Source organism: Lichenostomus cassidix, chromosome 1Aa (genome assembly GCF_008360975.1).
Source record: "Lichenostomus cassidix isolate B80296 chromosome 1Aa, HeHo_3.0, whole genome shotgun sequence".
Classification (NCBI taxonomy): domain Eukaryota; kingdom Metazoa; phylum Chordata; class Aves; order Passeriformes; family Meliphagidae; genus Lichenostomus; species Lichenostomus cassidix.
Window position 1 is genome coordinate 43,973,118 of NC_139480.1, and position 15,794 is coordinate 43,988,911.

At 35.5% G+C, this 15,794-nt stretch overlaps 1 protein-coding gene across 4 annotated transcripts in view; it reads left to right on the forward strand.

Annotated features, from left to right (window-relative positions):
- The window catches only part of CFAP54 (cilia and flagella associated protein 54), a 92,165-nt gene that overhangs the window by 25,157 nt on the left and 51,214 nt on the right, over positions 1-15,794 (forward strand). For all 4 annotated transcript variants that reach the window (XM_085046981.1, XM_085046960.1, XM_085046968.1 and 1 more), the window contains exons 21-31: positions 1,016-1,189; positions 3,147-3,239; positions 5,603-5,788; positions 6,775-6,917; positions 8,757-8,904; positions 9,850-10,005; positions 11,022-11,144; positions 13,141-13,275; positions 13,716-13,812; positions 15,049-15,138; positions 15,435-15,561. In XM_085046981.1, coding sequence (XP_084903107.1) covers positions 1,016-1,189; positions 3,147-3,239; positions 5,603-5,788; positions 6,775-6,917; positions 8,757-8,904; positions 9,850-10,005; positions 11,022-11,144; positions 13,141-13,275; positions 13,716-13,812; positions 15,049-15,138; positions 15,435-15,561 — 1,472 coding nt within the window. The remainder of the gene's footprint in view (positions 1-1,015; positions 1,190-3,146; positions 3,240-5,602; positions 5,789-6,774; positions 6,918-8,756; positions 8,905-9,849; positions 10,006-11,021; positions 11,145-13,140; positions 13,276-13,715; positions 13,813-15,048; positions 15,139-15,434; positions 15,562-15,794) is intronic.

The following is a 15,794-nucleotide window of genomic DNA, read 5'->3' on the forward strand; positions in this document are numbered from 1 at the left end:
ACTGTTAAGGTGCAAGAATATTGGATTGTCACTGAATTACCAAAATTACCAACATCTTGGTTTGGGTTTTTTTTTTTTGAGTTTATTTTTCAGACTGAGCTCAACCTAAATCCCTGGTCCAGTGCAGGATACCAAGAGGCTTCAAATAAAATTTCTGTTTGTAGGAATATGTAATTTCTTTTCTCTACAAAAAATATAATTTGTCTAAGGCATCCTTGTTGCTTCATCTCTGGAATTTGGCCTTTTTGGCTTTGATTTGCACTGAACAGCTGCCACAAGTAAAGATACAGAGGTACTGAGTTCTTAATATTAGATTTCCAAGTTAAGTTCCTCTTGTACTGACAATGAAATCAAGGTGAGGAAACACACCAATTTGCCATTCAGACAAGTAAGAAAAAAGTGTACCCTTGATTTCCAGCCAAATGGCCACATAATCACTGTCTGCAGGGGAGCCGCAGATCTTTGAAAGACTGATAGACTGTCAGTCAGCTTTCAGCTCTCTGCAGCTGACCAAGAGAAAAAGGGCTTAGCCCTACTTTTTCTGCACCCACATTCTCCTGCTTTTTCTTTATTCATAGACTATTTCTTTCCTCAGTTTCTGGAGTACAAAAAATCTGTCAAACTGTTTCCACAGCTCCTTCAGAAATTCCGCAGATTAGGTTTTCAGCTCTCTCCTAAATAGGAGTTGATATCTTTTTTGTTTCTTGTTGGAGTTAATCACTGGCTGGCACTAATTGCTTATTTGTGATCACTCTCTTTTTTCCCTAAAGCTTCTTCCAAAACCAAATATGCCTCTTGCAGATGCAGCCCTGCATTCTCTAATTGTGAAATTAATCTGCATATGTAAGCTTACACAGAGTTCATCCTCATTTAGGATGTAGGATGATATGATTAGCTACCGAAAGTTTTCTACATAGTTGTGAAATTTTCTGTGATAATTTGAAAATAATTAATGAATTTTAAATCTTTCTGATTGTTACATTTTAATAGTTTTCCCTTTTAATTTCAATTACAGGAAGCACTAACTTTAATTGAGCAAGTTGAAGCTGAACAAAGTGCGTTGTATCGCAGTCTCAAAGAAGCTGTGAGCAGCAAGAAAAAAAGCAAGACTCCTCCTCCTCCTCTGTTACTTTCTAGATCACATTGCTCCATGACATTTAAACCAGCTCCGTTTGATTCAGATATTCAGGTAATTTTTTCATGATGACTGCATGAGAAATAACTAAACAATGCACAAGAGAAAAAGTTGTTTCAACAGTGCTATACCAACAAATTTTTCTTTGTTCCTGAGAAGATTATGTTATTCTGACTTAATTAAGTATCCTTTTTTTTAGCTCAGTGAGTCAGTTTTCCTCTGTGACTCACTGTTTTGATCTTCACATTTGCATAAAACTTTCTTAATCTCGTGCATCAAGTTCCTTGGTGCTTTTGTTGTCTAACATTTATTCCACTTATCAAAAGCTCATTTTCTCACTCAGGGGTTGACATACTCCTGGTCATCATTTGAAGGGATGCAAGACTGTTGCCTCACGTGATGCAAGAAAGTACCAGACTGGAGTCTCTGTTAATGAAGAGTTGAAGTGACATAGTTCAAATGGAAATAAGCCACTATCTGTTGAACATGTAGAGTCACAGAACTATGCAGATCATAGGGGATATCAGGAGAGGTCTCTTGTCCAACCTTCTGCTTAAAGTAGGGTTGGCTGTGAGACTAGGCCAGTTTACTCAGAGCTTCATGCAGTTGGTTCTGAAAACTTCCAAGAATGGAGACAGCTTCTCTGGAAACTGTGTTCCAACAGGGCAACATGTTCATAGGAAAACCTTTTTTCTTATGTATGGTTGGAATCTCCCTTGCTTCAGTTGAGGTCTATTGTTTTTCCCCCTCCTGTCATGCACTACTCTGAAAAGTAAATGGCATCTACTCCTCTTCCTTCCCCTGCTAATCAAGTAATTTTACCACTACAGAGGCCAGTCATGGTGGTCAGCCCTGATTTGCTATTGGTAAATCCATTCTGACTGCTTTAAATCACCTTACTCTCCTCCCCTCGTCAGAAAGGATGCAAACAGGCTGAAGTATGGAAAATATCCTAGATGCAGTTTCCTTGCTAGAGAAATTTTCATAATGATTTTGCAAGCTTATTCAAAATAACCATGTGTAAAAACCCAGTAGGAACTCAAATCTTACTAATATTGGTGAGTGTTTCTGTGAACAGCTGTTTCATAGTCAGCAGTTCTATTGAAGTTTTATAAGTGAATTTCAAATAGATTAATTAGGGGAAAGTTTATCCTTTTTGTACTTACTGAATATAAAATAAGATTAAAAAAATCTTTAAAATTTGGTAGGTAATATGTTTTAGTAAATGTTCAGTCTTCATTTTGCTTGATTCAGGAGGGTGAATACAACATCTTGGGCCACTAGATGGCAAAACGTGATTGTCATTCTTGTAATTTGAGTCCGGGTATCTAGAAGAATTTATTTTAATAAGTTTTCTGAAGTTACACATAGCTGTTGAGATAAAGTTACGCATTGCTGTTGAGCAGACAGGAAAGGGCTTTTTTTTTAATGTAGAAGCTATTAACTGAATACTTAGGGTTTAGTTAGTTTCTTAGTATAAATGTTTGCCTAGGATTTATTTAGGCATATATAGTTCTTGTACTAGGAGTCAAAATACCTCTAAAATTTTCAGATCTCAGAGCTCATTTGCTGAAAATAATCTCCTCAATTTCAGTAACACCTTCTGAAAAACAGTATTCATTGTAAGACTAATTTTTTTAGAGGACGAGCTCTCTTTTGAGGTGTGGAAATCGAGCAAGAGAGGCCACAAACCAGAATGGCTGAGCAAGGATCTGCTTCTCAAACTGAGGAGTAAGAAAGAAATACACAGCCAATGGAGCTTTGAGGAATGGGGTAACTCAAGGTGGGAATAAGATAGTGGAGAGTCATCTGTTTATTACCACTCTGGTATATCTAGTCCTCCAGCTAAATAAACTAATTGATGATTTTAGTGCAGTTAGACTACACTTTTTTATAAATAAGCTGAGTTTTTTTGCAGCGACTGTTTTCACAAAACCTTTACATTCTGCATTAGGCAGGCTTTGGAAATATGATTGTGTATCAAGTAACTTTGTTCTCATTTTCTTCAAAGGTTTCATGGTACAGTATTTTGGGCTGTGTAGCAGGAGGAAGTAATACAAAAGTAAGGTTAAATAGCAATAAACTTCAAAATTCAGGAGAACAGGTAAGACAGAGGTAAAACTTGTTTAGGTCATTCTCTCTTCCTCTGATAACATCCAACTCTAGATCTCTATCTGACATATTTTTAAAATCATGTAACTGGCTAAGCCTTTGACAAACTCTTCTATCTTTACACCAAAAAAAATTCCAGGAATTTTTTTTGAATAATAAATTAAATTATTCAATAGCTTCAAGTTAAACATATCTGTCTCTATAACTATGGTTTTTTGAGTGTAGAAGAAATGCAAAAATAAAAGAAAGTATATGAAGTATTTTTAGAGTGTACTCCAGACACTACTCTTTCCAGGAATTCAAAAAAAGAAGAATTCTAAACAGATAAAAAATCATTATTTTTCTTAATTGTGTAACTTCTATCAGCTATTCCTTCTAAACAAGACATTGCCTTACTTCGTTCTGGCAGCATGATAATATAACTCTCTTCTATAACCTTCATATTCAGACAGGGTTTACTTCTAGGCTAATGCTTTTTCCCTTTCATGCTGTGAACATGTATGGTGAATCATCCCACATATCTTTAATTACTTCTGATTGATCATGCTGACTGTGTTGGTACTCTGACATTATTTATTCATTACAATTTGACATTTAATTTATTTGATTTTTGTTTGTTGGTTTGGTTTTGGTTTTGCATTTTTGGTTGGGTTTTATTTGTGTTTGGATCACATTCTGATGTTTCCGCACAGTCTGACAAAGTTCTTTTTTTCATTCACTTACACCTGCTATTGCATTGTCCTCCTAAATTACAGCAATGAACCATCCAAAGGCTGTGCATTTTGTGATTTAAGAAAGGAGCCAGAAAGCTTCAGCATGTCCTCTTCAGATTTTTCTGTAGTCCAACACCTCATTGATCACCTCTGTGATCATTTCTATATCTGGAAATCTTCATTAAGAGTTCTGTTCTTTGCAGAGCAGGTCTCTGTTGTGCCTTGTGACAGAAGAATGATCACAACCTCTTTTGGCTGATGTTTCAAGCTTTCCTGGCTTTTTAAGCAAGCTCTATACTAACACTGATAGACTTATCTCTGGTGATGGAGAGGGAATCTTCCCCTTTGTATCTGTTCCCTTGGCTCCTCCCCTTAAAGGAAAGCATATCAAAAGAGAAGGTGTGTGTAGGTACTGGCAGTAGAGGCTTTGATGTTATTCCTCATACTCTGATCATCAAATCCAGAAAATGAACTTCCTGTGATGTTCAGTGAATTAATTTCAATATACCATCCTGTGCCAGGTGAATTACTTGTTTGACTGGTGACTTTCACTCCACTGCCAGCTGTTTTGTGCTATGAATTTGCTGCAGTCTATCCAAGCCACAGCCTGTCTTAGGTCTGACAGGCACTGGAGACACAGACCTGAGGTTAACCATATGCCTCAGCAATGGAACTTCTGTTTGCTTTAGGATATGCTTTTGCAAAATGCTCATCTTCAGACAAAGTCTGTATCTGCTGACTCCAAGAAAAAGGATTAGAGTTCTTGGCGATTGAACAATCTATCAGCTTACCATAAAGGGATGCTGCAGACTGCTGTACACTAATTTCTGGTCTGCTGGTTCAGGAGTCAGCCCCACCATTTGAAGGGATTTCTGTTGTTCAGAGGTTTCCGTAGGGAGGCCAGACTGTGTTTGAGTAAGAGCATTGTGTTGATGCTATGTTATGATGATCTCAATTCTCATGTTGTCCTTTCATCACTGGCACTCCTTTCTTGTTTCAAGACCCTTGAAGTCTTCAAATCTTCCCTGTGTAAGTCATCCTGGTTACAGAAGGGAAGGTGGAAAATCATTTTAAGAGTGAGCCATGGTGTTAAAGTGCAGGTACACAATTACTTGAAGAAAAAATGAAGATCTTGAAAGCATGTTGTTTGCTTCACAAACTCTGAACCGCTGTTAATGGTGCTGAAAGGACCAGGTATCTCTGCCTGTATCTGGTACAAGAGGGTGGCACATACGAACGAGAGCAATATGGTCTTTTTCTGGATGCATAGCCCAGGGACAGAATGTTTCAGCTCAGTATCTGCATGCATGCACAATCACTGTATGAATGTTCAAATGGACACAAGTATCTCAGAAAAATGTCAGGTCCTGGTACTTAACTGTCCTCTTAGGTAATGTGCTCTGAATGCACATCAGCATTCCAGAGAAAACGGATGCTTTTTTTCACCTATCATTTCATTGTTTTGTCATAGTTTTCAAGACTGTAGTACAAGAATCTAGTACATGGCATGCTGTTAACCCAGGTTGTACTTTGATTGTGTCCAAGACCATTAAATAGTTTGTTCAACAGTAAAAGTTTAGGATTTGAGATTTGTTTTTGATATGTGCAGCAGGTGTAACTGGAAAAATATTTTTATTGGTAGATACCAGCAGATGGGAAAATGCTCTTAGAAGTACATGGCTTAGATGCCAATGAGAAATACGTGTTTGCCGTCGCAGCATATTCTTCAGATGGAAAACTTATTGGTGATGCCGTTGGGCAAATGACAAAGCCAATCCTTGCCTATCCACCCCTTTCTGCCACTACTGTTCGAGCATATCTAACTCAGGTAGGGTTAGAGGGTGATAATGAACACATACTTTAATTTGGTTGTGATTACTTTAGTTTTAAAAGTGCATCTGGTGACAACTTGAGACTTTCTTGCCAAAAGCTTAGTAAGCACAAATCACAATTTTGACATAAAGAACAGTATGTCTAGGTAAGTTGATTCTTAGTTCAAAATTATTGGAAATGTCAGGTTAAGTAGAAAGGACTCTCTCACCTGTTTTTTTTTACCTGTCTCTGTTTTTGAGTCTGCATTTAACTTCTTTTTTTTTTTTTTTATAACTTGTTTTTTCATTTTTTTTTTAATTGAGACCAAGTACTAGAAATTATCTTATTAGTCATTATGAAATTAAAAATATTTTTGAACTTACCAGGTATCAAAGCCAACCATTTTCATATTGAAAATAGTTTTGTAATATCTTGTTAGAGACCACAAAGGTTGTCAGCTCTTCGTCATAATTTTCTGTGTTCTTACTAAAGGATATTTAAAACAGATTGTGACATAGAGGAAACTGAAATTGTCTAGCCCTATAGATAGATCATGGGGGACAGTTTTCTTAAAGCTTTTCTAAAATATTCCATTGTTAGGAGGTATCTACATGAAATTAGGCCTACTTATTTGGCTTACATCCCAATATTCAGAGCAGAAGGGCATTCTAAAGTATTAGCAAAAGTGAAATGAACCTAGATGAATTTATATGCCTTCAAAAACTGCAGCACAGTGCCTGTAAAGTATTCCATACAGGGCTGTTAGAACATTGGTCAACAGTCAAGGGACTCTTTTGCTTTCTCTGATGCTAAATCTGAGCCACACTAATACTAGTAGAATCACGTTGTTGCTACATGTATTTTATTCAAATATGTCAGAATATTCATAGAGAAATTGTAAGTTTGCATGTTGTGGGGAGTTTTGAAACCTTCTTTGTCTTGTGATTGTATCAGGCTTGGTTAGTTGATGAATTTTCAACTCGCTGTCTGTTTGTTTTTTAGGTAGCCTATCAGACTGGCAACTTTAGATTAGCCAGAGCAGCATTTTCACCAATGTGGGATTACTTTGTTTCAAATTCTTCTCCACCGCCTCCTAATGTAGCTGTTATTTCTGCAAGTAGTAATTTGATTATCTCTGAAAAAAGGTAATTGTTGAAAAAAAATTAAAATAAATTAATGAATTATGTATAATTATTGTCTAATTATGGATATGCACATTTTATTTAGAAGAGTTCCAAGCTGTGGAATTTTGTTCAGGCTAGTGATATGAAAAATGTTCTGAAAAAAACGTTGTGAAATGTATTATAAAAATAGAGTGGTTTATAATTAGCAGAGGATTTTTGTTATTTATGGAACTACTAACATTGACACACCTAATTCTTTATAATGGCTGTTTTCTTAAGATAATTGGGAAACATTTTTAAGGTTGTAATAGTTTTGTATGATGTATTCTCACGTGCAAAATGTATAATATGCACTGGGTTCTTGACTTTGCAATTAAGGGAGCAATAGATCTCAGAAATTGTGAAAATTTTGTCAAGAACACCAACCAAAAAAGGTAAATGCTTACTAATTTTGTTTTGGGGTGGCTATATAACATGCCAGAAATGTTTGGTTATGCTATAGGGCTTTAGAGGTATTTAAAATTCATTCTTTTATGAAAAAAATTCAAATGTTCAACCATAATATTATAAGTTTTTCATAGCCAGCTAGAAATTTTGTGGTTACATTTACTGAAATTTAGTAGACTCAGATTCAGAAATATGTCAAAACTTAATTTATTCCCAGATAAAAGAAATTTCAATGAAATAATAGACATGAAATATTATAAGAAAAACAGTTTTAAATGTAAGTCAGCTATTAATGATTTGATAGTAAATGAACATCCATTACAACTGAATACAAATCATCAACAACACCTTTGTGTAATTCTTTTTAGACTAATTCTTTCATTAGGAAAGTTTTGGCAAACTTGTGGAGGAGGTACAGAAAAGTTTCACAGTATCTCTGTTAAAGTTTGACAGACTGGCTTAGTCTTGAAACCATAATGAAAAGAAGCAACTTTATTGCATGTGCATTAAGAGTTCTTGAACGTTTCAAGACTTAAAGAAGAAATAAAGATCTTTGTTTCAAGAAATAGTTGTTAGGGGGATTTCCTCTAAGCTTTGTCAGAATACTTCCATTTCCACCTTACAAAGAAATTGGACTTGCTAAAGGGACAGTAGAGGGAGCCTAAAGGAAAGGAAACCTCTGTTTCCAGCCAGGAGCCCTGTTGGTGATATCCTGGTAATGTCAAGTGTGTGAATGTGTCTATTTGATCTTCCTTCTCAAGTTTCAGTCTCTTTCAGGAAATACAATCGAAGAGAAGAAGGAATTTATTTCTTGTACTTCAAAATCATGGGATTTTTCCTGTAACAAAAATATAAAAAAGTACAGCAAGTACAAATGCCCCTCTCTCCCCAGGGAAGAAAAGAAAAACAACCATAAAACATCTTGACAGAAAAGCAGGCAAAAAGAAAAGAGATTCTATTGAGACTTGTAATATGAGACATAAGTGCTGAAAAGGAGTCTGTTAGTAATGCTTAGTAATGGACTTCACAACTGCATTTATCATTGTCAGAATACAGAAGAATAATGTGTAAAAGGAAACTGAAAATAAATAAGCTGTAGCATCCCAAGTTTTCAAAGACAGTTCAAAGTTAATTTCACTGGATTGGATGGTATAAATAAGGAAAAGTTGTTTTACAATAGTAGAAGGTGGATGGCAATGTCAGAAGAAGCGTTTTTTTTTTTTAAATTTAGAAATTTTAACCATTTTTTTCAGTTTTATATGTAAATCTTATTTCCAGAAGAAGCTATAGTAATTATTTTTGTCCATGATTTTTAAACAAATGACTTCATTTTATTATAATGCAGTTTTAGGCATGTGAGATCTGAATCATAATTAACCTTCCTTTACTGTTCTTTTGCTTTGTATTTTGTAGGTTACGCTTTGAAACTGTATCTCAGACTTCTCCTATTACCTTGCACCTCTTTTTGAGGAATATATTTGCTATCTCTGACATTAATGTCATAGAAGGAGCACTCTTCTGTGATTCCATCTGTTCCAATCAAATATTTTATAAGGAGCAGGTATGTGGGACTTAAAATAGTACACTGGATTTGATTTTATTTTTTCATCAGCTTTATTTCATCATTGCAAGATATGTGTTGCAATCAACTAATCCTATTTACGAAATACTCCATTTTCTTAGGGTTATGTGGTCTTTCTTTCTGAAGTATTTCAGAACCTGTTGGTTATTTACATCCTGCAGGAATGATGGTTTCTGAATCTGCTATTGCCTAGTCCAAAGCCAACTGATTCCTACCGAGGAACGGTTTTCCTTGACTTTGGTGGTGGTAGACTGTAATTTAAGAAAGAAGTATAATAATTGTTTTTTTGTCCTACTATTCAATAGATATATTTTAATTAATATTTAACTTCTAATAGGGTTTTGTGGTTTTAGTGTACTAATATTTTATTTCAGACTCTTAAATAATATAATGGCATGTTAATGAACAAAAAAACCCCTTTCTTTTTTATTTGGATAGTCAAACTTTACATCCTGTACTATTGCATTCCTATTCTATTTCTTTCTTTGCTGAAGTACTTGTAAAAAATGTGAGCAGTTGATTAGTCAGTGACCTTACTAGATCAACTTGCACTTGCCAGGACTGCAGCAGATAAGTTGAAGGGAAAGGAAGGAATTAGCCTTCCCTTACCTACTCTGAGAGGATAGCATGGGAAATTTCCACTCCACATAGTCTGATGTTATTAATCAGCCTCCAGTTGTAAATTATATGAGCAAACTCAGAGGGCACAATTAAATCAAGAGTAATTGTTTCCTTTAGAATCAGGAATGATGTGTTATTTAATATACTGGTAAGAGGTGCCAATGTAAATTCATTTTTAAACTTTTATCTTACTTGCTGCTTATCCTGCATTTGAAACTGCAATAGCATTTGTCTTCTTCTGCTCTTGAATGATTTGAAACAGCAGAATGCATATTTAAATCAAAATGCATTTTTCTTTTACAGGTTGCTAGACTAGCAGAATGTGAAAGAATGGCTGTGGCAATTGAGCTCAGCAACTGGTTGAACAATGCAAGTTACTCCCTGCAGTCTGTTGTGCAATGCTATGGCCTCCTCGCTCCACTTATTTATCACAAGATTTTTGTGGTGCCAGTAGTTCAGGTGCGAGCATTTTAAGACAAAGCATCTCTCAAGTCCTGCAGTTATAGTGATTCAAATTAAAGTTATAATAGACAGTGCAGTTGGAGGGATAAATATCTAGGTTTGGACTTGTTTTCTTAAAAGAAAAGCCTTTTATAGTTTTATGTGTCCCCAGTGCATATATATTCAGTGTAAGCTGCACACATTCTGCTTCAGATATGGTGAAGTAACAGTAGAATGTTGATTGTTTCTTCTGGGTGACTGTTGATATTTTAAACTGTAGCAGAATCTACAACATAACTTCTACTTGAATGTTATTTGCAGGTGTCAGTTTTGAGGACACATATCAGTTTTTGTGGTTTTTGGGTTTTTTTAATTAATTTGGAATGTTTGCTCTGTATGCCGTTTTGTTTTCTTCTCAAAGAAACGAAAGCTATTAAATGTTTTGGTAATGCAGTCTTTAGTTTTCAGGCATGTGCTGCTTTCCAGAAGCAAGCACTTTCTCTTTGAAAACAGAGTACCCAAATCCTTCCCTGCCATTTCTGAAGCAGCAGATCTGTTTTTTACATTCAGCAAGCATACAGTAGAAACATGCAAAATTTTTCCCTGTAATTATTTTATTTTTGCAGCACACTGGAAATATTTTTCTTTGAAATTTTACAAATCTTTGCAATTCTGAACATCTCAATATATTTTTAAGCAATCCTCCAGTAGGATTATGTAATCTGGCTGAATTAAGCATTCATGGATTTCATGTTAATTAAATCAGCAAAAATATCCATCATGCATCTATAATTTAGTATCTGAGATTTTATGTGAACATGTCATTTATTCCATAGGGCTGTGGTTGAAATCTTGACACTGCTAAATCAAATGGAAATTTTATTATTGGCATTTGTAGACCTAGTGTTTTATCCTATTCATTATATTTCAAAGTATTTTTAAAGTTCACCATCAAATACAATAAGCTATACAGAGGTACAAGCTTGTAAGTAAGCTCCAGACTCCAAACTTTGTTTTAACCCTTGTGTTTGCAGATCCTCATTAAATGCTTGGCTATCCTCCAAGAAATTCCAAGTGCTACTTTGCAAAGGACACAGGCAGGATGTTATGAGAGTATTCAGCATATGATAGCTTGTACTTCATTTCATACAGCAAAGGTATTGTGTGTATGTTGTACTTACAGCTTGATTTGAGATTAAGCTCTTGCCGCTTAGAGAAAAGAGATTTAGTAAGTTGGCCATCAGAATGATATCTTAGAGAATCAGCACTCTTAAATAGTAAAGGCATAAAAATATTTATTAGTATCTTTCAATCAGTGCATTTTATATAATAATGATGTTTTGACTTTTTAGTATTTATTTGTTCAGAAAATAGTTGCTATTAGTCCATGCCATCAAATCTACATTTTATATCATTGTGTGTATTTTTACATTTAAGGTAGCACTATTTTCAATAAGACATACATGTAATATATAAGTTTTAAAGTTTATTTATTGCGAATAAGCTATATTTGTAGTTTTAATCAGATTAACGTGTCTGTTTTAGTCACTGATTAGATACAAGAGACTTTATACTGTTTACTCTTGCATGCTGGCAGAAATAAAAACACCTTGACTTTCAACCATAATATATCTCTGTAGATGACATTTATGATGCAGATACTCAATCTATTTAGTGAGATAAGGAGAAATATGGTACTGGATATTTTCCTCAGGTATAGAGACATGCTACAGTTAAATTACTCGCTGTCATAAATGTGTGATACTGAAAAAGTCAGCTTTCTTCTACCTTTGAGTACACCTCAACTGAGAGCTCATACTGAACCTGAGCTGTGGCTAATGATTTGAGGGATTCCCCCATGTTGGTGATTCCTCACTTCAGTCCTTACAGGAGCTGAATTTCTGTGCTCAGCTCACAAGACCAGGTTGGTATCAGATAAGCCTAAAAATGCTCTGCAAGGGCAGCATGGCTATGAGGCCAGGAGCCAAGAGCAGTGCCATGGCTGGCACAGCAGCACCTGGTAGTCAGGGTCAGCCAAGCATCCAGATTTTCAGGTCAGTTTGTGGTGAGGAGGTAGGTAAGTCCACAGGTCAGGATAAGGTCTGGTGAGGTGGCTGGAGTCAGACAGCTCAGCAGGCTGCTCCATCGTGATGGGAACAGTCTGAAGTCAAGCTCAGAAGTTGGTCCATGGGCCAGGTGTCCAGTCTGGTGGATCCATTGCTGCACCTATGCATGGCTTGGACCAAGCTGGAGACCAGCATTCCTGCCATACAGGAGCCAGCAGGGACTGTAGGCTTAGACTTGAGCTGAGAGGGGGCTCCTGGCCCCACAGGAGTCAGAGGTGAATGCTGTCAGGGCCAATAAAGCCTATTAGGAACCTTGAAACCTTAATTAAGTGTTCCTTCATTGTTAGATTCAGCCAAATGACTACCACTTATATTGCTGATTTTTTCCTCCTTAGAGATAGCATTTCAAAAGGATAGCATACAGAATAGCAGGGAGAATGACTGAATTGCAAATGATTCTCATTAAACCATGGTATATGGTTTTCTTTTGACTTAAAGTCAGAATATATGCTGTATTTATCCTAAGGTAATCTGTACACTTAGTATCACAAAGGCAAAGATGCTAATGTGAAGTTAGCTTGCACACAGTAGAAGCACTTGGGCTTTTAGAGCTCTATCTAAAGAAGATAAAGCCGTCCAAAAACATTTGCTACACTGTTAATTTATAAATCTCATAATTTAAAAACAAATTTCACCACTCCTTTCACTAATACAGTTGGGATTTTAAAATGTGTACTTGATACCAGAGAGGTAAATGAGGATCATTTAGTTACCCGCTATGTTCTTTGATAGCAGTACTGCCTGAGAACAGGGAGAGTGTCAATCACAGCAATAGATACTTCTGGGTAAATCTTTCTATTCTCTGAGGGACAGGCTAAGCAGAAGTAGAGCTCATAGATAACATATCTGCAATTCCAATTATTTTACCTGTCTACAGTCCTGGACTTCTTTATTAAAAGAAAATTGTGTATTGAGTAATTCAATTCTATTTTTAATATCAATGCATTTTGACGATTATAAGTAGACGGTAATGAAATAGTACATGTTATGTAAACCAAAAAATATATAACAGATGATTCTTTAATAGGTACTACATTCATGGAAAGAGTATGAACTTGCAGTAATTATCATTAACTATGGGAAAAAATTGTTGATCTCACCAACAGTTTCACTCAGCCCGTCAGGAGATGTGAAAACTGAAGCAACACACCCCGGCAAAGAGGTAAAAGTGGTTGCTCTGGTTTTTACTTTTTCTTTTCTGTAAATTCAGTGTTCTATTATTTTGAAGACTAGAGTTTTAAATTTTTTTATTCTGGAATCATAGAATGGTTTGGGTTGGAAGGGACCTTAAAGATCATGTAGCTCCAACCCCCAGCCTTGGGCAGGAACACCTTCCACTAGACCAGGTTGCTCAGTGCTCTGTCCAGCCTGGTCTTGAACACCTCCAGAGATGAGGAGTCCCCATGCTTGACAAAATATGCTGTGCTAAAAAAATCATGAACATAATTTTTATTTCATCAGAAAAGAAAAATAATACAATATTGATGAAATGATAAGATACAGATTTAGAAGATTTGGGATCTAAGCTAAATTCCACTATTGACATGCTGGTTTTAATTAAGTTAAAGCTAAGCTTCCATAACAAAGTATTTGATGTTTCAGAACCATTCCTCAAGGGCATCCCATTTAGCTGCAGTGGCAAAAGCAGCAGAAAATCTGAGTAATCTTGAATCAAGTCTCCTCAAACTGACAGAACAAGGTGGGTGTACTGTTGAAACACTTCTTACCTTTTTCTATGGAGTTTTTTTATGGTTTATTTATAAAAAACATTTCCTGAAGAAATACTTTTAATTCTCATATCTTCCATGGTGAATCAGCCAAAGCAAGAGCTGAATTGCTTTTCTCAAAATAAGAGAAAACCAAATTGTTTCACACACAGTTCAATTTAAATTCTGAAATATCAAATCTTTTCCCATTTAAAAATTATTGGGACATATTTTTCTTTGTGAAAATGCTTATTTGGAGCAATGTATTTTTGAACTTATCAAATATGAGAAAGTAGTAAGAAAGGGTGTCCTAAAAAGAAAATTTTAAAAAGTCTGCTTTTCCCACTGGTGGTTGTGTTTAGCTGGACATTATTTACATTCAACAGACTTAAACTGACTTCTCTCAGTGGAGGTTGTAGCTATCGATCCACTATTACAGCTGGTTCCAGAGTACATTTTTAATCTTGCTTTTTTCAGGGATTCACTGCATTGATGTTTTTCAACCACAGGACTTGCCCAAGCACAAAATTTGTAGGTCGTGTTTCTTTATTAAGGAAAAGTAACAAGTAGCACATGTAACTGCTTTGGTGCTGATCACCTGGTAATGCAGTTGTGTTTAACTGCCAGAACCTTGAATCCAAGTTATTTTCCTATATATTCTGTATACTATTTATATCTATGAAATTATATACATTATTTACACCTATAGCTATATAAAATATATTTGTATCAGAATAAAAATAAAGTTCTATACATATATTAATGTAAATATTTATGTTAAGAAAAAAAATCCACTACCTACTTACACTATCCATATGCAGAGTGTGAATGCAGAGTTAAGCACTAGTAAATAGTAGTATTGTGTGATCATTTCATGCTTTATAGCCTTAAATACATTTTTGACAGGTCCTTTCTGCACATTCCCCTCCACATATGATTTTAATGGATCTTTGTTAGACCTCTGATGAACTCCAGACATCCTCCTTATTAGTCTAGTAACTGGAAGTTCATCAGCCACATCTCTAAGCTCTTGCTTAACTTGTACAGCTACTTACATTAGAAGAAAAGAGCAAGCATTTGAGTTTCTCTCTGGGTGACAGTGAGAGATTTAAAAGCAAACTCTGTCCTAGGGAAGGATTTTTTAAATCTTCAGTTACAGTTCCAGGTGGAGTTTCTGTTGTATATTCTCATTGCTTTTCATAATGGATTTCATTTGGTTATTGATGTAGGTCCTGCATTAAAGCTTACAGGACAGGAATATCCTTTGTTCCTCTACCCTGTAATTTCATGTTGGACATCAGAGCGTGCTTATCAAGAAGGTAGGATAACTGGTGCTTGTTTTAATTGTAAAGGCTTCTTTACTTCAGAAAGTTGCCAGTAAAGCTAGCTCTTTCTTGCTTGGCATAAACTCTTGGAAATGTTATCTTAATTTGTTTCTCAGATATACAAAATCAAGTGAAACATAGCTTATAAAAAGTTCTCAATATAAACACATTTAGAAGTGAATGCGACCAATTATAAGTATATAAAATATTAATATTTAAAATTTATTTGCAGCTGAATTCAGAATCCTATTACAACATAAACACCTGTGTTATTTGTTACTTTATTGCAGTGCTTAAATTCAAGGGGCAATCACGTTTCCTTGAGTTCTTTGTTCAACTTCTGCAAAAAGTCCTGAATGAAGAGAAGTTTCAATGTGTTCTGGAGTGGGCAGAAAGTGTGGAGTTTTACTTGACGAGGTAAATCTCTATTGTAGTGGTAGTGAAAACTGCCTAGGCTCATGAGAGTCACAGTTACAGAAGGAACTGTAAGTTTTACCTGGTAGAAGACCCATCAGGAGTAATTTCCACCACTCCCAGTCTGCAGAAGTTCCATGAACACAGAGGATTATATCCTGCAGTAAATACTGTATTGTGACCTGAATATACATGGAGACATAGTATGTGGCAATTTGCCTTATTATTATGAGGCA